At 51.6% G+C, this 21,547-nt stretch overlaps 3 protein-coding genes across 3 annotated transcripts; 1 reads left to right on the forward strand and 2 right to left on the reverse strand.

Moving 5' to 3' along the window:
• Nucleotides 1-31: 31 nt before the first annotated feature.
• On the reverse strand, nt 32-3,749 carry TGME49_247350 (thioredoxin domain-containing protein). Its single transcript, XM_002367061.2, has 4 exons — nt 2,477-3,749; nt 1,953-2,140; nt 1,464-1,550; nt 32-1,023 (listed from the first exon to the last, which is right to left on the reverse strand). Exons 1-4 carry the CDS (start codon nt 2,910-2,912, stop codon nt 796-798), a joined length of 939 nt encoding a protein of 312 aa, XP_002367102.1. The 5' UTR covers nt 2,913-3,749; the 3' UTR covers nt 32-795.
• TGME49_247360 (PAP2 superfamily protein) lies at nt 3,240-6,458 on the reverse strand. Its single transcript, XM_002367062.2, has one exon. The coding sequence runs from the start codon at nt 6,106-6,108 to the stop codon at nt 5,146-5,148; it is 963 nt and encodes a 320-aa protein (XP_002367103.1). The 5' UTR covers nt 6,109-6,458; the 3' UTR covers nt 3,240-5,145.
• A 5,827-nt stretch (nt 6,459-12,285) lies between these two features.
• TGME49_247370 (hypothetical protein) lies at nt 12,286-20,920 on the forward strand (the record flags this gene model as incomplete). Its single annotated transcript, XM_018780821.1, has 10 exons — nt 12,286-12,460; nt 12,829-13,276; nt 13,740-13,916; nt 14,388-14,616; nt 14,909-15,152; nt 15,597-15,745; nt 15,976-16,192; nt 17,215-17,394; nt 18,010-18,371; nt 19,316-20,920. 10 exons carry the CDS (start codon nt 12,286-12,288, stop codon nt 20,918-20,920), a joined length of 3,786 nt encoding a protein of 1,261 aa, XP_018634959.1.
• Nucleotides 20,921-21,547: the final 627 nt, after the last annotated feature.

The following is a 21,547-nucleotide window of genomic DNA, read 5'->3' on the forward strand; positions in this document are numbered from 1 at the left end:
AACTGATTACAATCTGAGCCAAGTTTGAATCGTGAGCTACCTTTGTGACTCTATACAGACCCGATATGTCCTTAACCTCAAATTTAATAGTTCCCTAGCGACTTGACTGACAAACGAAGCGAGGTGCTGTATTGTCTGTGGCGAGACGGATCCCCGCATGCTTCCACGTAGAGGATTACACAGTTCTGACATATCGACAAAATTGTGTATCCGTGTTTTTGAGGAGCTGCTGAACCCTATATTGCATATCGTTTGTGTCCTTTTGAATTCACTCGACCGGTGCTTCAACTACACCGTTTTTTTCCAGTCGACCTGTTTACTTTTCGCGGGGCAATGTGTAATGCTTCCTGGCTACAAAAAGATCTAGTGTAATGTTTCTACGGCTCAAACCGTCTGTCTACTCAATCGTCTTTGAGAATGTTTGGAAGAAATACGCTCTGTATGGGAACTGCTCTGGCATCGACCTTCCCCTTGCCACACGGCAGTTGTGGAGGCAGACGGAACCCTGATATTGTTTGATGGGGTAATACATTCTGCATCATTGTCGCCACGGAGCTCGCGTTCCGAGGCACCCTAGAGCACCAATGCAGGAGTCTCGGTCTCCAGTAGAAACGAGAAACAAAGAAAAACGAGCGGTCCAGATATGTGGTGTGTCCTCCAAAGCGACCAGGAGAACGGATGCCGATTTAAACCGCATTTGAAGGGAAAAATGCAGAAGATACACACAAAAGCAAAAAGTAGATCGGAGAACACTCCTATATACGGAGTAAGTGACAAAAGCACACTCTAGTGGCCTTAGTCCTTCTTCTTCACGCTTCTCGAAGCGACTGCACTGCGTTTCTGCTCCTTCTTCGAGGAGCACAGGCTGCACAGGCACATCAAGAGGATACCAGAGAACATACCGATGAAGAACAACAGAAAGAACGGCAGCGGCGCGTGGTAGACAATTCCTTGCAGCTGCAGGAAAGCCGAAATCAGTTCGTCCTTCAGGACGTCGAAAGTTGTAAGGGGAGAAGGGATCGTCTGCACAGAGAAGACACGCAACACACACAGGGAGCGAGTGAACCTGCCGGCGCATGTTTTCCATGACACAATTAAGCAACAGCCACATCGTCAGAGGGACGCACAAGTGTCTCAACGCCTCGGAAAGCCACACAGTGGTTCTGATATGCGCACAGAATCCGGAGGAAACGCATGATTCAGTAAAGTGAACAACTGGCTCCCTACCTTTCTTCCCCACGCGAAAGTTGGGGTCTTTTCGTGCAACTGCCACTCTCGTACCGGCGTTTCAGGCATAAAAAAAGACCAGGAGAGAAAGAGAGAGCTCTCAACACGGTATATACTACGAGTTAGTTGGCTGGCTCAGATGTCTTAAAGGGCTTTGTTTACCTGATCCAAGTTCTGTTGTGTGTTTCACGACCACGAACAACACAGCATCTGGCATCATTCCCTCGCTACCTTACCTCGCCTTCAACAGATTTCCAGCCACCCTCAGCGAAGGCCTTCAGCTTCTCAACGCTGCGTTCGCCGCGGTACTCGTACATCTTTCCCTGAACGTTACACCAGAAAAAGAACAGAGATATCCGTGTTTCCTTTTACACAAAGCAGTGACCTTTCTGTGTCATAAGTCACCAGGCATGCAACACCAGACAGATAACTGGAGCTTGGTTCTTCCTCCTGGCACACACTCCACCCAGAGGGGGTGTGGTGTACACCAGTCCCCAAGAACTTTGTTTCCTGTATTTCGTGCCAGGAGTCGTGTTTCGTATCCTGAGCACTACACTGCCTCTGTTTATTTGATCTGAGACATACAGTTCTGGATCGCAGATCATCTTTACAGAAACAGCATCTACTGTTAATGCGGTAAGTGCTGTACACGATCGAGCTACGATCTGCATGCCCTGAGGCCGGCTGCCAGACAACTCGCCACTAACTATACACCGCAGCCTTACGTTGGCGAGGTAGTACAGGGTGGGAAAGCCCTGAATCTTGAAGCGTTTCGCAGTGATGCTGTTGCTGGTTGCGTCGAGTTTTGCCACGTTGATTTTTCCGCTCAGCGCTTTAGCCAGGTCCTCCCATGCATTGGCCATCGCTTTGCAATGGCCACACCACGGGGCGTAGAACTTGACAAACCAGTGGCCTACAGACGGGACTCGCAGCAACGTGGACAGAACGCTGACCCGGCCTCGCGGTGGCCGTCTTCCAGAGGGAATGTTGCATTTCCCGTCGGCAAATAAGACAGCCAAATCGCATGCACACAGATTTAAAGAAGTGCAGATGAACTGCCGTGAATAAACCACCTTTTCGGAGGAAGAAGTCGCTCTACAGATGAAACTACGCCCTTCTTGTTCTGCACAGACACACCTTCCTACACTGCACATGCACACGGCCGCCGTAGGTCAGCTGTCGGAGTTTGAAGCGTAGAATGCACTTGCAAACCGTTCTTTCAAGCAAACAGAAGCGTCGTGTTTCTTACCCGTGGTAGCCCCCGTAGAAGCTTGGGTGTCATGCTCGAAAGTGGCATCAGTAAGTTCCTTGACGGCAGGTGGGGGCGTTGCCGGGGCGGCTGCGGCGAAGACGGAAAGTGCGATGAGAGCAAGGATACCCACACCAGCCGCAAGACAAGTGGCAGAACGCCTTTGGCGTCTGTTTTGTCTGCAGACCTGCATTTTCTTCATTGCGGACGAGACGATAGCAGCACCGTTTGCAGATCCCAACATTGCACAGAGACGGTGACAGGGTGGCTGCGAAGCGAGCGAAGCGAGCTGGCTACAACACCCAGTCGTGAGGGGGAACGGAAGCGAAGTGAACAGAAGGTCAGAGATGTACACATCTCCAGAAACCGCGATGAAAGTGGAGAAAAACACATTTGCTAGAGAGAGGACAGCCGTTGGCGTTTTTGCCTGGGGCATGTCGCTTGCTTGCGCACACCTCGCTGCCGACCAGAAGTCGACCGGAACCACGGACGAAGTGGAATCAATGCGGGGGAGGCGCGCAGACAGGGTGTGGCGGCCACATCTTATATCAAAAACAGGGGCAGGGGCAGCCCTATCGGAATCTCGTTTCGTGCCCCTTCGAACGGAGACGTGTCACAAATCCAGGCAACAACAGATGCACAATGACGGCGAAGATGCTTGCACACGGCTGCAGCTCCCCTCAAGATCAAATGTGTACATTCTGCGGGGTGTACTGACGCATTGTCAGCTTAAAAAATAAAGGAAAAAAAGCTGCAGACGGAACATCCCAGGCTTCGACTGTTCTGGGGGCCAATGCCGTGCAAGAGTTTATATTTGTGCACATCTCTTTGCCGGTGCGGTAACCACAGAGGAAGCTAAATCACTGGGCATGTCAAAAGTCCGTTCACACCAGTTCACTGGCGGTCCTAGTACTGATAACCGGGCGACAATTGATCCCCTCGCACATTGGCGAGATTCACCTCACTGGCTTGTGTCCATAGAGCACTGCGTCGGACTCGACTGAGCAGCTCTGGCCCCCCGATTGACTGTTAAGACAGAAAACGTGATGAGGTAGGATAGACTCCCATACACACATGTGGGGAACGCGGGGAGGACCACGAGCCTGCACACCAGTATTCAAGCTAGAATCCAACTCCAGGCACCTGGTGAAGCGGAGTTGGCGGGTTGAAAGAACATTTTCTTGCGTAAGTCTGCTGCACTCTAGCGAATCCAAGGGTGCGATGCACGTGCCGGTAGTTAACGAGTGCGGACTCCGTTCAAGACGTCGCTTCAGGGCTGTTATAGATTGCAGATTAAATGAGACTCCCATGTCATTGAGCAAAATGCTCTACAAAGAAGCTATGGTTCCTTTCTAGGAATAGCCCGAAAAGACGCAAACGTTTGTTGGTGTTGTAATGTCAGAATAGCAGTTCTAGGTTTAGGCGTAATATGCTATGCTCAGCAGAAAATACGACAAGCGCGCGTGTAGACGTTCAAAGCTTAATTTGCGGAATGACCTGAGCTGTTTACGGACATTGTGGGTCATCGATAAGGTATTTTCTTGCAATTCTAGTGAACAATGGTTTCGTCCATACGGACCAATCCACCACACATGAATTCTCCGCCTTGCACTGTTAACGCGAATTTGTCTTCCGTCTGTGGTTTCCTTCCTGCATACATCGAAAGATGACACCTTGATCCCTCTCCACGTTTTCAAAATTGCCAGCGCGTTCTCGTCCACCGCCACCTGATAAGAACTCCAGTCTATTTCCTCTCATTTGGGCAATCGCGCTGGCGGTAGCCCGCACCGATGACAACTGTGTCACTGCCATACTTTTCAGTGGCATTTTCAGAATGTTTGTCTTTTTACAGGAAGATCAGTTTTATTGTCTTCGACTCAAGCAGCAGGCTTAGTCTTTTGTCTGTCACGGAGAAAAGGGACCGGCACACAGTGGAACTGTGAAGACACAATTAGCAAAGCTGCGCACTAAACTCCCTTTCACGGGAGTTACCACATGGAAATCCGAAACGGGCACACGGGACCCACATGAAGTGTTCACCTTCATGCTCTGACAATCTAAACCCGTGGAGTTAGGCGAATTGACAGCTGCGTCACCCATTGCCCGGGAGAGACTCAACAAAACGAACTGCCCAACGAGACGGTTCGCTTAGTCATATATGCGATAGGAGCAGCTGCTATGGAGTTCCGCTGCGATCTTAGTAAAACAGGCTCAACATGAACGGACTAAAAACAGAGTTCCTACAAATTGAATCCCCGGGCCGCCCTGCACTCCTGCAGTTGTGAAGACCCACACAGGAGCGCTGACTATATTTCCCGTTGTTCGAACAGTGATTGCTGCCGTAGGGCATAAAACAGCCACTGTTGGCGCGACACCAGGAATCACCTGTGGCACGAGTGTATGTACACTCTCATCACGTGCAGTGACACAAAGGAACACTGACGACTACTGACCACGCAGAAATCTGGGACCTCAAGTCCTCTAGGCCATACAAACAAAAGCAATTGCGCATTATTCATTGACTATGACTTATCCACAAAAAATTACCAGTGCCCGAGCCGCAACAACCTGAAAATTTCCGCTGTTCCACGACACAAGTCCCCCGGTAAAAGTTTATACGGAACTCGTCAACAGTCACTCAACCAACCTTCAGCGTAGCCACAAAAGGCTTAAACCGCGTTTTCGAGCTCCTCATCAGTTTCCTCGTCGACTCCACATTTTTGATACGAGCCGAGACCGGCGATGTAAAAGGTCGTAAACAAGGCACAGGCGGCGCCAATCGCGAACCCCGCCATCACATCGCTCGGGTGGTGGAACTTGTCCTTGATCCGGGACAGGCCGATGAAAAAGGTGATGCCGAAGGCAAGCAACTGGAGAAAAGGGCAAATGAAACGGAGAATCCGCCAAGTGTTTTCCACTTGCTTCGGCGCAGCCGAGGACGGTTTCACCCCGGATCTCCACAACCACACAAGACGGGACTGCAAGTAAATGATGAGGTATAACATCGAGCACATACTCGTGCTGGAGTGGCCGGAGGGGAAAGACACGCGGGCTTCCTTGATTGCTGCCTTGTCGGTCCCAAGGCACTCAAACTTGTCGATGTAAAGGAAGCCGTTCGCATCGCTGCAGGCGATTCGCGACCAGTCCGGTTGGCAGACACTGAGGAAATGGGGTCGAAGGCGGCCCACACAGATTTTGGCTGTGAGAGTTATGGCGTAGCAGCTCAGCAGAGCAAAGGCGAAGCCGCCGAACGACTGGTAATACAGCGCCACAACGCCACTCGGCCTACAGAAGCCGAGGTCGACACAGCGGCCAAACCTCTCCCCGAACATAACCCACGAAACGGTGTCCACGACAATGATCAAGACCAGCGGAATTAAAAGGATGATCAGCGAGGCTTCGAACGCCGGCACAGTCTGCGGGAGCAGCGGAAAACGAATGCTGTCATCGTTGCAGAAGAAGCCGACGACATTGGGGTCGGCAAGCGAGGCGAAGATGCAGTACCCGCCAACTCCCAAGGCTCCGAGGATCTGCAAAATGACAATCAGCAGCTGCGTTTTCCCAAGAACATTGTCATTTGCATCTGTAGAGGCGAGCGGGCCTGCGCCCTCAACTTTTTCCTGCTCAGTCATGATGGTAATGCATCCCAACGTGGTCGCTCACCGGAGCAGGGCGTCGCACGCAACAAAACTGCCTTCATGTGCCTTCTACCGGATAGTGAGAATATCAGATTAACCCCGAAAACAGCCCCGCCGTCCTCGAGTCGGACCACCAGGAAAAATGCAGAATATTCAGAATAGAGACGAAGTTAACCCGAGACGCACCCGCGCGTTTCTCGACTTTGACAAAGACAGCGTGAAACGCGTATCCCCGCCCTCCAAAAGGACTGAAACCCGCCGTCAGCGCCCGCGATTTCGCAAGTTCGATTCTCTGACACGCACCCAAGCCAAAGGACAAAAGGAGGCACGACGCACGGTGACTCAGACGTCCGTCGACGCCAGAAAGACTAGGCGAAAACCTCCCCGTTTCACCCAGCTGTTGATGCGATAGTTCGTCGCGATGTTGGCGACCACCAGTTGCGGCAGCCAAAAACCAGCTCACACACATCAACGGACTCTGCGCTGCCCCACGCGCGTTCAGCCAATGCGAACGCCACTGCGGGACAACACTCGTATGGAAGCGGGCGCGATGTTCTTCATGAATGTACACAACGACAGTCCGTCGTGTCATAAACCCGTGAAGAGAATTTCCCCGCAGTCGGAAAGGACCGCGTTTTTAACAGTCACGGATACGCCGGCTACGGGTCCACTGCCGTTCTTGGGCATCTAGCGGAATTCCGTGCCTCGGCAGATTGACAGCGGTGGTAGCCATAGAAGCAAAGAAAAAGTGTAGAGTCCTGGGAGTTCGATTGAACCTACTGGAATAAGTGTGCACGCGGAAGTCGTCGGTGAGCGAATTGTGACTAGCCTCTTGCGGGTGTTGTTATTGGCAGATGGCTTTTTTCGGGGCGAGTGCGACGACGCTTGCACGACTTTGCGTGCAAGCTAAGCAGAGGCACAGCATACCGACTGCCCATTGAATGACAGCAGAATACCTGAACAAACTCATCCAATGTATTCAAATGCAGAGAACGCTCATATTTTTCACATGTTTTTTCTTCTCTCATTAGGCAACCTGGTGGGCGCCACACAGTGCTGCAACCAAAAACGGGGAAAGAAGACAGTGTCGCGGGGAGGGGTTAGTCGCCATGTGGCCAAGCTGATGAAACCACTGAATGACTGGACTCTGGCAACTTAAACAGAAGAGGAACGGCGGAGTGAGGAGACTTGGAAATATCTTTTGTTACGCTGTGGCAATAAAGAGAGGTCACCTGGTCACTATGAACGGTAGAGATACATTCCACATGATCACACCCTTCAAAAAGAGGTTAGTGGAATTCTGAAAAACCAACAGCACCTTCATTTATGGTAAACACTGCGGGTTGACTGGTAGATACATGCTAAACGAACAAAATTCAACGAATTCCCAAGGCTATGCTGCTGCACCACGGGAACTACACGAAGACGAAATGCCAGAGCACGATGACTCCCAAGGATCAATGGACGAAACACCGGAAGACAACTAAAGTGGCGGATGCGGTGCACTGCCTGAGACTCGTGGTGCTCCAAGACTTGCGGGCTTGAGAAAGGAAATAGTTCGGAGGTTCGAGGAGGCCAGCAGAATCGAATGGCTCCCTCATTCTAATTTCGTGCAAGTCTTCGGAGGGATCCGTGCTCGCAGTTTTCCATTGCATCCCTTGAGCTGAGACTTTGTGACTAGGCGTGATCGAAATGCTTCCCACAAGCAACGATGGAATCCTGTGTCTGCCTATGCACCGTGTCACATCAGAGGAGCTATGCGTCCCGTTTCTAACCGGCCTCACATGCCCAACTGTGTTTCTTTCACCATCGGCAGCAGCTTCAAGTAGCTATCAGCGTTTGTGTAAGTGATGTGCAGTCTACTATTCGTTGGCTGCTGACATTCACCTCGTATGGCGCCATCCATGCAGCTGATCTAACGGGCCGACTTGATAGCGCCGCAGTTTCGCGAGTCATTGCTGTTTAGAGTGCTCAGCAAAGCCGGAAGACCTACATGCAGACTAGGAGGAATAATACGAATGTCCGCTCTCTGGTCGTGAAGGCAATGCGCTATAGCCTGTACAACTTTAGCGGCGAATGTGTCACTAAGCCTCAACAGCGAAAACAGGCCTCCACAGCCGGAACCCTACATGGGATCAAGGAGATAGTGGGCAGCGGAATTGCCCGGCTATCTTTCAGAAACAAGCCGCTCTGCGTCCACAAGCAACGGTAACCCTCGATCAACTGAGCAACTTACATACTGACACGTGCACTCTGGGCTGGAGGCGACGGCAACAGACGAAACGTTTTCGCAGAGCCCCGGTGGTACGTTTTTCCATGTTTCCATGCCTACTGTCTCTCAGAAAAAAGATAGTATGCGAGGTGACTTCGACCCTAAATGCTATCAATCATCTGTGCACATTAGTCAAAAGTGCTGTATTTGTGAAGGCATACGCGGTCTCTGAATGATGTGCCACACCGCTGAATCTTTGTCTGGGGAGATTACACTACGAGCTGGACTCCTGATTTAGATGGCTAATGTCTGTGCTAGCCGAATCCAAATTCTACTACGCTCTTCATAACCATCATGTTAAGGACACCCAGCGTAGTAGAATCCATATCCAACAAACAGTGTTGAACATGCGTGTGTGAAACACCGCCCAGACGGCAAGCAACCTTTACACCCTATTGCAGCGATTAAAAAGCACTTTCCTTTGATGCTTTCCGTTTCCCCGACCCTCTCTTGACACTAAGACGATACGCCACACAAAGCTAGATGGTAGGAACTAGCAGACTCTTCACGCTTCCGCGTTTCTTACTTGAAGTGCCGGCCTCACCCAGACTCCGCTCTTCAGCAGACTCCATCACACAGACAATCTAGGGGACTTCCCCACACAGATAACACGAACCCACCGGTTCGTTACACGATTTCATTTCGCACCCGAACGGTCTTTTCTAGCAAAAATGCCGAGAACGTGGCCGCTGTGGAAAAGTAAGCTCGGGCTTGGCACCGCAGCGCCTCAACGTCTTTCACGAACTTATGACTGAAGCCACTCCTGAGTTTACACTTTTGAAATACCGTCGTTCCACTCAAGGTTACTCCACATCCTCGAGCAAACGGTGATGTTTTTTGCCAGTCGATCTGCCGACGGGCATGTGTCGTGCTTGGCGAGCACGGCAACGGAAAGCTGAATACTTCTCTATTTTAGTGTGTGAAACACGATAGCGGGGACATAGGTGCCATCTCGCAACCCAGAAAGAATTATGTGGAAGTACGACAGAATATAAGGAGCAGACCATGCCCTGACGTTTCTGCGACCAGGAAATTGGGTCTCGTCGGTCCTCCGGTGGATTGCGTTTTTGTAACCTGGCTGCTCGACACCACCAGTTTCACTTTTCTAGACGTCCAACGGACATTCGATTCCTTTTCCTCGTACAGATACACTGCTTCTTCTCCTTTGACTCTCTCATGTAGCGCGAAACACTCCGAGCACACGTCCTGGTGTTGTCAGAAACGTCGAGACAAGCAGCTCTACTAGCGGTGCATGCTAGCCGGCTTTTCTCGCTTCTTGAAGCCTTGACAGTCGGATGCAGACTTGTGAATTCCTTTTTCCTCGAGGAAACCGTTGTTTCAGCCGAATCGCCTATCTCCCCCTTCACAAATTCTCTGCTTTTAAACGGTGTCCTGTTTCGTAGCCCAACCCAGCGCATTCGTGGAACTCGACCTCCAAGATGGCTATGTCGGCGCCACCTCTCGTTCCCGGCGCCACCTCCGGGAGTCTTGCTGGCTGTTCGACGTCGAGTTCCTGTCCTTTCGTTTAGACGTACCGCCACTGTTTGTTCCAGAAGGCAGTATGTTTTGGGTCTGTGTCTACAGCCAGGCGAGGTGCCGCTTCGTTACCGTGATGCAAACTCGTTCTGAGCACCCGCCTGGCCAACAAGCTTAGATGGACTTGTGCGCTTTATTGCTTTTCTCTTTTTTCCCGCTCCACGAATTCCAAAGGTTTCTTGTTTCTAGGCACCCGGCGTGTTTCCTGTTCTGCCGGATGTCGAGTCGCATCCTTTAAACAACAGTCCAGGTCGAAGTGGCGAAGCCCTTCTGTCGTTTTCTTTTCTGCTTTCCACCTGTCGCCTTTTCCAGTTGCCTTCTCACGCCCCACTTTGGACGCAAATCCACCCCCTTTCTACCGCTTCTACAGACACCCACTCCCCCTTGTTTTTCCCTGACTCCTCCGCACCCGTCGAAAAAAGCTGCTGATGAACAATCGTCCAGAAAAACTGGCAGTCCACCCCTTTTTCTCGGGAGCTGGCAAGCTCCCGTGTCTTTCCTGCTCTCTCGGATTCTGGCTGATCTGTCTATCTGTCTCACCTTTTCCCTAACAGAAACAGCTACCCTCGACTTAAACCCAAGTCACTATGCAGACTTCCTCGAGGTGGCAGCTGCACACCCCGCACATTTCCTTGGGACCGGACAGCCAGGAGGCCGCGAGGATGCAGGCAAAAACTCGAACTTTCCTTCCTTTTTTCGTGAAGCCGAAGCTGCAGTCAGATGATGTGACATGACGCTGCGTCTTCACTCGCAGGTGATGGTATGGTATGCCATCCTCGTTTTCTCGCGACTTTCGGCTTTTTCGAAGATTTCGTTTTCCTGTCTGAGAATTTGATCTTCCTGCCGTGAAACGACAGAGTTCTTGCTCCTTCTGTCGAACACGAACCCCTGTCAGCTTCCATTTAGTTTGTTCTTTTTTCGTTCCACCATTTTCACGTACCTTCATCCCCACTTTTCCTCTTCTTTCTCTGCACCTTCTCCGCTTTCCCTTTCCACACACTTCCACTTTTTCTTTCCTCCCAAGTTTCGACAGTCTCCGGACTGCGAGTAACGGTGTTTTCGTTTCTGCTCCGTCTCCTGTGGCTTCTATAAGGACATCTGGCAACAGATGTTTCTTCGAAGTTTTCCGAGGTCCTAGCAACTCGCTGGAAGTAAACAAGAAACAGAGCGCTGTCTCCAGTTGTTCTCCAGCTTGGTCGAGAACGAAGACATGCGACTGGGTCACGACGACGGCTGCACCTGTTTTCGCGTCCTGAGGCTAACACTGCTGCGGCGCGCAAGGATCTCTTTTTTCGAAATCTGCCAGTTCGCCTGGGTTCGCTTCCGCCAAGATGCAGCCGATGCCTGCGGTGTTGTCCGCGAAGGCGGTGAACAGGCCCAAGCCGATCCCGGCGAGCAAGCCGTACGAGGTGCCACTGCGGGAGCTGCCGTACGTGCCTGTCTGTACACCCGCGCCGGCGCCTGAGGCGCCAGCGACCGCGGAGCCTGCGCCGCGAGCGCCGTTGGTTGTCCAGAGAGTGATGTCGCCCGCGGCGGCTTCCGAGGAGCTGGTGGTCCCGCAGAAGAAAGTTCGGGAGAAGAGACAGCGAGAGAACGAGTTGCTGGACCCGTCGAAACTGGACGTCGGCGAGGTGATTCGCTGTCAGAAGACGCTCATGCAGCGCGAGGCGTTTCGGCGCAGGCTCTTCCCCGTCAGCTTCGAGTACGCCGCAGGCCAAGTCAGCGAGGGCGACATCATTCTGGGGAGGCGCCCGAACGTGGTGGAGGCGCTCGCGCATCTTTTGTTTCTCATCGCCTTCATCCTCTTTGTCGCCGCGAATGCGCAAGTCGCTCGCGTACACACGACGAACGCGTCTCTGCAGGACCTCCTGGCCGCGACGGACGTCCCCTCAGGCTCGGCCTTCAACGCCTGGAGTGCGTTGGCGACCGAAACGGCCGGCGCGACGACCGCGACTGTGAAGGGATCCGACTCCCTCTTTCTTTCTCTCCGAACTCTTCAGACGAAGGCGGACGTCGCCTCCTGGCTGCGACATGGCCTCTTCGGCTTGCCGACGTTCCCCAAAGTGGGCAGAAACGTGATATGTGGACCCTGCGTCCGCCTGACTGTGCGCAGACTCAACTGGACAGACGCCGCGAGCGAGGTCGGATACACGGAGGTTTGGCCTGTCGACTCGGTGGCACCGACCAGAGCGCTCGGAACAGACTCCCTGCAGCTGACGAGCCTCAATGAGGCGCTCGCGGGGACTGCGGCGGCTGGCACCCGCCTCCAGTGGACGTACACCCCGTACCCTGTTGACTCGAGCAGAACGTTTCAGGGCACAGGGGGGTACGCGGAGACCATCTGCGGAGAGGACGCCGAGACGATGCTGCAGCACCTGTCGCAGAATCAACCGCTGTCGAGATATCCTCCGTGGTTCTTGCCCAACGGCCTGATTGGGTCGAGACGGACCGTCACGGTCGTCGCCGACTTCCTGTCCGTCAACCCAGAAAGCTACTCGACTTCCTACACGTACATACCCTTCCAGTTCACCAGTGCAGGTCAGACGCCGAGACGACAAGGCGACCGGAAAAGAACGCGAACGGAAGTCCGTCTCGCGAAACGCTCCACATCTCTGAAAATCCGAACGGGTCTGGCCGTCGAGCTGCAGAAGCAAAGGCTTACGCACACATACATATCTGTAAATATAGAGGTCTCTTTATAATAACTGTATATGTGTCTACCTAAACACACATATGTGGTCGACAAATCTGTTTTTCCAAACTTGTCTCTGTACACAGCTGACTGTGGGTTCCTTGAGGCGTTCCTGCGTCGTTCCTGCGTCGTTCCTGCGTCGTTCCTGCGTCGTTCCTTTCCGACTCCTTTTCTGAAGGTTTGCTCTTTCCACGCATGCGCTTACCCGGTGTAGGTACACTGCTTCCAGTTCGAGTGTGGTCACAGACGGCTCTGTCTGCGGCGGGGCAGAACTCGGCAGGTTTGCGTTACGGGAGCTTGGCGGCGGCGGTTCTGTTTTTCGTGGCGTATGCGGCGTGCATGTTTTTGAAGGTCCGCGAACTCCAGGGTCTCCGTCACTTCGTCAACGACTGGTGGAACTGTTTCGCCGTCGCGCATTTTGTCCTCGTCCTCCTCACGTTTCTCTTTTTCGCTCTCGCCTCATTCGGCTCCGGCGTCCCCACCGTGTCTCGCCAGGTCGGCAAAGACGGTGCAGTGACAGTGCAGTCCGATTGGCTCTCGGGAGACCTCACGGAGACTTTCAATGAAAAAGCTGCAGCTGTCGCGGCTGTTCACACGAAGAACCAGCTCTTTTGGACCGTCGCCGCAATCACGATCTTCTGCAGCTGCATCTTGACGATTCAGTAGGCAAAGTGGGGAGGCAGCAGGGCGAAGAAGAGATAGAGAAGGAGCGATAGAGGAGAGGGGAGGAGCAGAAGGAACGCTACAATGGAGCAGATAGTGGCAGAATGACGTCATAGTCCTGTCGGTCTGCTCAGTGACTATTCTAGTCCCTTTTTCGTTAGAGCTTTGAATGTGCGACGAACTCAGAGCAGACAAACTCTCGACAGGTCCGGAGCGGGGAAGAGAAAACAGCAGCCGTGAGCGAGGCGCAGAAGGCGGAAGGCAGTACTTCGGATTTGTCTGTTCCCCCGAGCGGTGAAGACGACCCGACAGGGCAACCGACCAATTTGAAGGAGAAGAAGAAACACAAGAGGGGAGAGAGACTGGAGAGACCGAACGCTGGGCCACAGAGCAGCCAGGGAAAGCAGCTGGGAGTCAAATGACAGGGGACCATTTGCTCCTTCTGGCTTTGTTTGTGTTCAGGTACCTCCAAGTTTGGGGTGGAACTGCAGCGAAGACAATGAACTGGACCATGAAGCGTCTGATTCTTCCGGTCTTGATGTGCATCTGTTTCATGCTTGTTATTCTCCTGCTGTTTGTCGCAATCGGAAACATTTGTTTCGGAGTCGACAACCGCGCGTTTGCAGGATTCTACGAGAGGTATGTCCTGCCCTTCTTTTTCTCGCGCTCCGCCGCCTTCTGTCTCTCTGTCTCGGCCTTCGAGCGCCTCTCAAGTGTCTCCCTGTTGGATGTCTTCCACCGTTTTCTCCGCGCCTCCGAGGGTCTCCCCCCCTCAGTCCTAGACCTGAGGCTTTGCATGGTGCTCTGCAGTTTCATATGCGCACAAAGACACAAAGGGAAAAGGAGAACTCCACAGGTCTGTTTAGATGAGCTCGACGTTCTGCCCCGGAAGCTGCTCTGCCTCTGTGTCGCCTTGCCTTCATCTTCATCCGTCGCAATACGCACATGCACAAAAACATATGCACTTTCACATGCATTAAACTTTATCGAGTACACGATTATTTACTGAAATATGCATATCTATCTATGTGCCTTTCTATCGATCTATCTACTTTGAATGTTGTGAAATCCGGTCGATTTCTGCGTTTTGTGTCTCGGTTGGTTTTTCAGCTTGACTGCGTCGGCGGCTTTCCTGCTGGGAGGCACAGTGGGGAATTTCGACGTTTACGACATCGTGGCGAATCACCGTGTTTTTGCAGGCCTTTATTTCGGTCCCCTCTTCATCATGTTCTCTTTTCTCTGTTTCAACATCCTCATCGCTCTCATCCTCAAGATCTACGAGTTGTGCGCGGAGGAGGTGGAGAAGGCGATGAAAAAGAGAAAAAAGCAGGAGAGTGAGGTACGCCGAAAGGATGCGATTTGACTCGCGTTTCCATCTCACACTGTCTCTTCATCACTCTCTCACTCTCTCTCTCTGTGCCTACCTCTCTGTTCGAGTTTCGCGTTTGACTCTGTGAACGAGCAAAGCTCCAGATGCTTGGACCGCGAGTGGATGCAGTGAGAAGGGACCCGCGTTGATCCCGTTTCCGCCTGGTCGTTTTGGTTCTTTTTTGGCTTTTGAAGAACAGCGGAAGGATCTCTTTTCCCTGCTTTGCGCATGCCCTTCGGCTCGGTCTCGCGTGTCTCTGCAGTTCAAGCCAACCCGTTTGGAGCGCTGGATCCACGGACTCTCCGCCGTCCGCAAGCAGTTGGAGAGCAGTCTCGCTTCGATGAAGTCGAAAGAGAGGATCGTGGACATCGCCTCCGAAGACTCCGAAACGGAAAAGGAAGAAAACGACGTGGACGGCGTTCCTCGATATCCTGCGTGGATGTGGTTGTCCATGGGGCTCCCCAATCCATACACGAAAGAAGGCTGGATCGACCCGCATGCATGGAGTAAGACAAACATGGACAAGGCACACCTGCGGAGTCAAGATCCCCTGATACAGCCGTAGGGGCGTGGACGCGTTTTTCGAATCGACATCGCTCTGCAAGTGCGAATGCACAGATGCTTCGACGTCGTCAGAATGTGTGCCCAAACATCCGTATTTACATGCATATGTCCATAAACAAATAAAGTTATATATATATATATATATATATATATTCATATACATACATACCTGTCTATCGATATATATGTGTCTGCGTATCATATCCAAATATATATATATATATATATATATGAACGAAGCATTGCGTTTTGCTGTTTCGAGTTCGTATCGAGAAGACGCGATTCAGTGTCAGGTGGATATGTCGACGGTGGCCTCGAGATGTCTTTATCACCGTGACGTTCTGCTTCTCAGGAGTCTTCGTTGAGTCTTTGTTGTTTTCTTTCAGGTGAATACCAACAAATGTACGGGGCGTGGGGTGACAGCTCCTCCCAGGCAGCAAATGCGGCGATGCAGGACGGGTGGATCAATCCAGAGGAGTATTATTACATGCAAAACACTACAAACCTGACTCCACAAATGCCGGAACTCGACAAGGTTCGCTCTCTCGATCCAGGCTTCCCTCTGCGACCCTTGCACAGGAAAGAACGAGTTGTCTCTTCTTTCTTCTCTCCCCTTTTGGTCTGTTTCCTTTTCTCCTCCTTCTTCTTCTCCTTCTTCTTCTTCTTTTTCTCTTCGCCTCTCTTCTGCTCGCTGTTTGCTCTTCGCTTTCGCCCTCGGCTTCGTTCCACACACTTCGGCTTCCCTTTTCTCTGTGTTTTTTTTAGATTCATCGGGTCGTCCAGTATCAGCAGGCGCAGGACCGCGAGACCTCTTGGCACAAGATGACATGTGTGGCGTTTCTCGTCGTTCTAGTTCTCCTCCTCAGCTGGCAGTTGATGGTCACCGCCTCTCTCGATCTCCGCAACTCCGTCGACGCTGCGCTGAGGCGCACAACCTGGACAGTTGCTCCGCAGACCTTCGTCTTTGACGACCAGGTTCTCGGTGAGAAAAGGGTCTGTGTCACGAATCCTTTCCAGACAGGCGCTTGCCCGATGTGAATTCAAGTCAAACAGACATTTACTCAACTCGCATGATGGAGGCTAACTTGCTGCAGGTGGAGGGAAGATGAGGGAGTGCATACATCCACTCGTATATGCGTCAACAGAGTTTTTCGGACTGACTGGTTGAAACGTCACTTGCCCGCCTACCCACCACGAGTGGATGTTTCTTGTCGACCGTGAGGCGTCGCGCGTAGCGCTGGTCATCGTTCGCCTCTTTCATCTGCGTAGGAGTCCTCTAAACGCCCTTTCATAACGTTCGAGAGAGGCAAGAAAACTGCCCCCTTCTCGACCTCCGTGCACTCTGCCCCCTTTGGCTTCTTGTGCGTTTCCGAGTTCTGCAAGTGGACAAACTGCAGAGGGGGCGCTTTTCCAAACAGTTCAATTACATTCAACTTGGGATGACAGAGAGATCGGAAAAACAGTTACGTCGAAATCTGTCTCGGACGTTTGACGGACGGCAGACGGATGCGTGGGGGGGCCTTCAGGCCTTCGTCGTGCATGCAAACGGCTGTCGACTCTCTGCAACAAAGAGAGAACTCAGAGATGCTTTTGAGAATTCACGGCTTTTCTCTCCCCTTGTCTCTTGTGTGCTTCTCATCCAGTAAACATACTTAAAAATACATATACATATTTGTATACAGGTATTCCTGGAAGCAGGAGTTACTCAAAAACGCACACAGACACGTATCCTTGGAAGCATGCCTACTCAGTCACATACAAAAAAAAATATATATATTTATATATATATATATTTATGCATATGTGGGCATGTATGTATGTATAGGTGAAAGAATGTACACGCAATGCATTCATAAGTACGCGTACATGTAGACGTCGATGTTTTTGTTTTCTTGCATGTAGATGTATGGTCATTTCACTGTGGCTGCATGGGGGGAGTGATGGAGGTGCGGTTGGGTCGCCTTTTGAATTTTCTTTTAAGACATTTCCTCCTTTTTCCTACAGGACTGAAGCCTCTGACGTTGACGGTGTTGGCGCCACCGCGCTCGTTCTCTGCCATTCAGAGCGTCGAGGATCTGCATGCATGGCTCGGCTCTGAACATGGACTTTTCTTCTTCCTCCGGAAGACGACTCCTGCAGACTTTTGGTCGCAAATCTTCGCCACGGACGCCACCACTTCAGATGGTAGGTTCATATTTATTGTCTTTATATATATATATATATATGTTTATGTATGCTTATGCACGTGTGCTTATACATGTATGCTTATGTATGTATGCTTATGTATGTATGCTTATGTATGTGAATGCTTATATGGATGTATTAGATATTGGTGTTCATGTACATTTCTGTATAGATGTGTATGTATGTGTGTCAGCGGTCATCTGTATTTTCTTTGTCTCTCCGCGTTCACACGTCTGTCTGAGTTGATGCATCTGTGTACGCATACGCATGCATCGGTATGGCTAGGGGTATTACTGGGGCCGAAGTGTGTGAAAGTGTGCACATGCCTGTTTCCTTTGTATTTCTTCACAAATGTCTTTCTTTGCCAGACGGTCCAGTGCATTTTCAGAGCGATCGATGCATGGCTTGGGGTGGCGAGAAGGTTGTGGTCACGAGGTCGGCCACTGCAACGATCCGCTAGATGCGTCTGCAAGCATGCTCTCACTTCCAGGAATGCATGCGTCTTTCGTCGCGTCCTTCTGTCTTCTTTGATCTGGTCCATTCTCTGTTTCCGTGCACCGTTGGACTCTCACTTTTTCTGACTGTCTTTTAGCTCTGCGTCTCCTCCTTCGTCAGGTGGCGGGTCGCGACCTTTCGTGGTGAACTCCTGGGCGACGTTGCCTCTGCCGTACTCGGTTCGTTTGCGAGTGCATCTCTCCTCTGCCTCGACGTACCCTACAGAGATGCAATTTGTTGCCGCGACGTCCCACACATTCGACTTGTTTCTCGACGCGTCCTGGACAGAGGAGGCACTCCTCACTGCGCTCCAGTCGTTGGAGAGTCAGAAAATCGTTCGCAGCGTGTGCAACTCGCTGGAGATTTCCTTCCTCTTCTACAGCAACTTCTCGTCGAGGAACCAGCTCTCCCTCACCTCGCTGGTGTTTGAAATCTCCTCTGGAGGCACCGTCAAAACGACTCTCAACGTTCCGAGCATGGTGGTAAGGACCCCAGAGCTCCGCGCGATCTGCTAAAAGAAGGCCACTGTAGAGGCCGGCTTCATGCTTCTCAAAGCGACGAGCTGCGAGTTCTCGAGCGAGACACTCGCGAATCTTTTGTCTAGTGGAAGATATCCTTCTTCGAGAGATGTGAAAGCCTTCCGCTCACAGATTGACCAAGTGGACCAGCGACAGTGCACTTGCCTCAGACTCTGTTGCAGCACTCGCACGCAGACAGAGGGAGAGAAACTCATCTATAGATATTTTATATATGAATCCGCATCTCCACACAAATCCACTCGAACATACATTCATATCTATCTATATGTATGCATATGCGTGCATGTGTGTTTGCATGTATATGAAGGCTGCTGCGTGTATCGGCGCGGAGAGAGAGAGAGAGGTATTGTGTGAGTGTGAGTAAATGTGGAGATGATAAATGTCTGAGGATATGCTCCGTTTCGCTGGAGTTCTGTTCTCCATTCGTGAAATGTTCTGAAGGCTTTGTAATAAAAGACATCTGAAGCTGAAAGAGTGAAAAAGAGAGCCTGGAAAAAGACTGAAGAGCGCATAAGAGGATGTTGGCAAGACAGGCCTTCTAGGATCTCGATTCTCACTCGGTGCCGCTGTTCGGGTACCACTCGTCAGTCTCTTGTTCCTCGTTTTGCGACCTTCCCTAAATCTTTCCGATTCGTTTGCGTCGCCTTACGGCTCTCTCCGCGCTTCACATTGCCACCCTGTTTTCCTGCTCTCTCCTTCCTTTAGTTTGCGTATCTCTCTTCTGTCTCTCGTCTTCCTCATCTGTCTCTTCTTGCAACTTTGTCTCCTGCGCTTCCGTTTGTGGTTTCTTCTTCGCTCTCCTTCAGCCTCGTGAGTGCATGATGTCGATCGCTTTTTCTCTTTCTCAGCATCTGTTGAACTTCCATTGTGTCTTTCTTGGTGTTCAGCTGCGTCCGTACGACTCGCAGCACGGCGGCGTACCACTGATTCTTCAATCCTTCATCGCTTTGATGCTCATGTTCTTCTTGTGCGGTGGACTCTTCGCGCTGTACAAGTTTTTCCGCGATGACCCGCTCAAGCACTGCGGGGCTCGGACATTCTGCTTTCGTTTTCTTCTCTTCTTCTTCGAAAACCTATTCAACCTGTTGGATCTCATTCTCCTTCTTCTCTTCCTCGTCGCCATCATCTTTTGGATGGCCTATGCGTTCCATGACGTCCAAAAGATCTACTTCACTACCTCGGGGATCGGCTACGCTATCGGTTCCGACTCTTCTTCCTCTTCCTCCTCTTCTTCGTCTTCTTCCTCTTCCTCCTCTTCTTCCTCTTCTTCGTCACCCTCTCCGGAGGCTGGAGGTGTTGCACGGGCGTTGTCTGCGACAGTCGGTGGCGCGCAGTTGTACCCTGAGTTGAATTCGTTTTTCTCCTCGGTGAGTAAGGCGCAGTCCATGCTCGAGGTGTATGGCCAGTTGAGCGGGGGTGTGGTGATTTTGGCGTTCATGCGGACTCTGCGTCTGTTCGAGAAGCGGAAGCGGATGGTCGTCTTGTTCTTCACCGTCGTCGAAGCTTCGTATCACCTCCTGTTTATGTTTTGCGCGCTCGTCGCCGTCTATGTGGGCCTCGCGTTCACATGTTACCTTTCCTTCGGGACTGTCGTCTCGGGATTCGCCTCCGTCCGTGCGTCCTTCGTCTCCAGTTTTCTCCTCCTGGTTGGCTACATGCCGCTCGCGGACCTCTTCGCCGCAAACAACGCCGTCGCTGCCATATTCCTCTACCCTGTGCTCTTCCTCGTGAACCTCGTGTTCCTCGCTCTCTTCCTTTCCATCCTCCTTCGGTCCTTCGCCTTTCGCCTCGGAGAGGTCGAAACGGCCGACGCTCTCCTCGGTCGCGCGCCCCGAACGCTCGGCCAGAGCATCAAAGTCTTCTTCAAGGAACTCGTGTGTCAGTTCGAGGCGCAGCCTGTCCCTCCTTCTCAGTCGCCTTCGTCTCCTTCGCCTGCGCCGGCAGGGACGGCTCCAGCTCCAGGCATGAAGGGTGACGACGAAGAGTCTCTGGATGAGTTCGCAGCCGTGCGAGCGTTCGACGACCAGGCTCGCGAGATGCGGAAGCGCCCAGTGAAAACGTTTGAAGCTCCCAAGGAGACAATGACGACGCAACTCACAGACGAGCAGTGGACGAAGCTCGCGCCGAAGGTGCGCGAATGGGCGGTCGTTGAAGCGGGAGAGTTCTCCGACCTCTTCCGCAGGCTCTGCATGCAGCTGGAACTCGCGGGGTCGGAAAAAGTCGCCTTTGTGCAGCAGACGGAGAAGAAATACTTCGAACAACTGTCGGCTCTCGCCAAGGAAGTGCAGCAGCAGGAGGAACATCTCAGCCACCGGCTAGCTGTCTACAAGAACAACCTCTTCGTCGAGCAACGGAAGCTCGCGACGTACACCACGTACTTAGAACAGGCTCTCGATGAGCGAAAAAGCGAGGCCGAAATGCTAAGGCGCGAACTCGAACTCTTGCAGGGGAAAACCCAGGAAATGGAATTCCTCTCCAAAAAAAAACGATGAAAATCGAACCATTTCAAACACCTGACACTTCCAACCACACACAAAATCCTGCAAGACAAAAGCGACCTGTTCAACACATACATATATCTGTATATATATATATATCTGTATATATATATATATATATCTGTATATATATCTGTATATATATGTATATATATATATATATGCTAGCGTGTATTTGTGTCTAGACTCCCAGAGGATATATATATATCTATATCTGTATATAGATATGTCTCTCTCTCTCTCTATATATATATATGGATATAAATGTATGGATGCTGTGGGATGTAGACAGGCGGAAGTTGATGTGGATGGACATGTAGAGGGTCATGGTGCGAAAATCCAGAAAAAGAACGGGGGTCGTCGTGTATCTTTCTACACGGTGCCTGGGCTTGGTAAATGGCAAGGCAGCTAATCTATGCATGTATCGGCACACTCATCTCTCTCTATATGGATGAGTATAGGGGGCGGACAGAGTGAGTAGGAGGTCGACGCAGCTGCTCTTTGAGGAAGGCGAGATAAAGAGAGGAAGACTCGGGTGGGAAGAGGACTCGCTTCTGACCGCACTCGGATGTTTTTTTGTACGCTGGCTGCCAGCGACAGGGCGATTGCACTTTTTTCCAG

This window comes from Toxoplasma gondii, chromosome XII, assembly GCF_000006565.2.
Source record: "Toxoplasma gondii ME49 chromosome XII, whole genome shotgun sequence".
Taxonomy (NCBI): domain Eukaryota; phylum Apicomplexa; class Conoidasida; order Eucoccidiorida; family Sarcocystidae; genus Toxoplasma; species Toxoplasma gondii.

What these genes read in the sequence shown, in the direction of transcription:
- TGME49_247350 (XM_002367061.2), bottom strand. Translation starts at nt 2,912, where the DNA reads ATGCCCCAGGCAAAAACGCCAACGGCTGTCCTCTCTCTAGCAAATGTG. An exon ending in TTCTACGGGGGCTACCACGG is followed by an intron (nt 2,141 to 2,476) that starts GTAAGAAACACG and finishes TCCCGTCTGTAG; the next exon opens with GCCACTGGTTTGTCAAGTTC. An exon ending in GGAAATCTGTTGAAGGCGAG is followed by an intron (nt 1,024 to 1,463) that starts GTAAGGTAGCGA and finishes TTCTCTGTGCAG; the next exon opens with ACGATCCCTTCTCCCCTTAC.
- TGME49_247360 (XM_002367062.2), bottom strand. Translation starts at nt 6,108, where the DNA reads ATGACTGAGCAGGAAAAAGTTGAGGGCGCAGGCCCGCTCGCCTCTACA.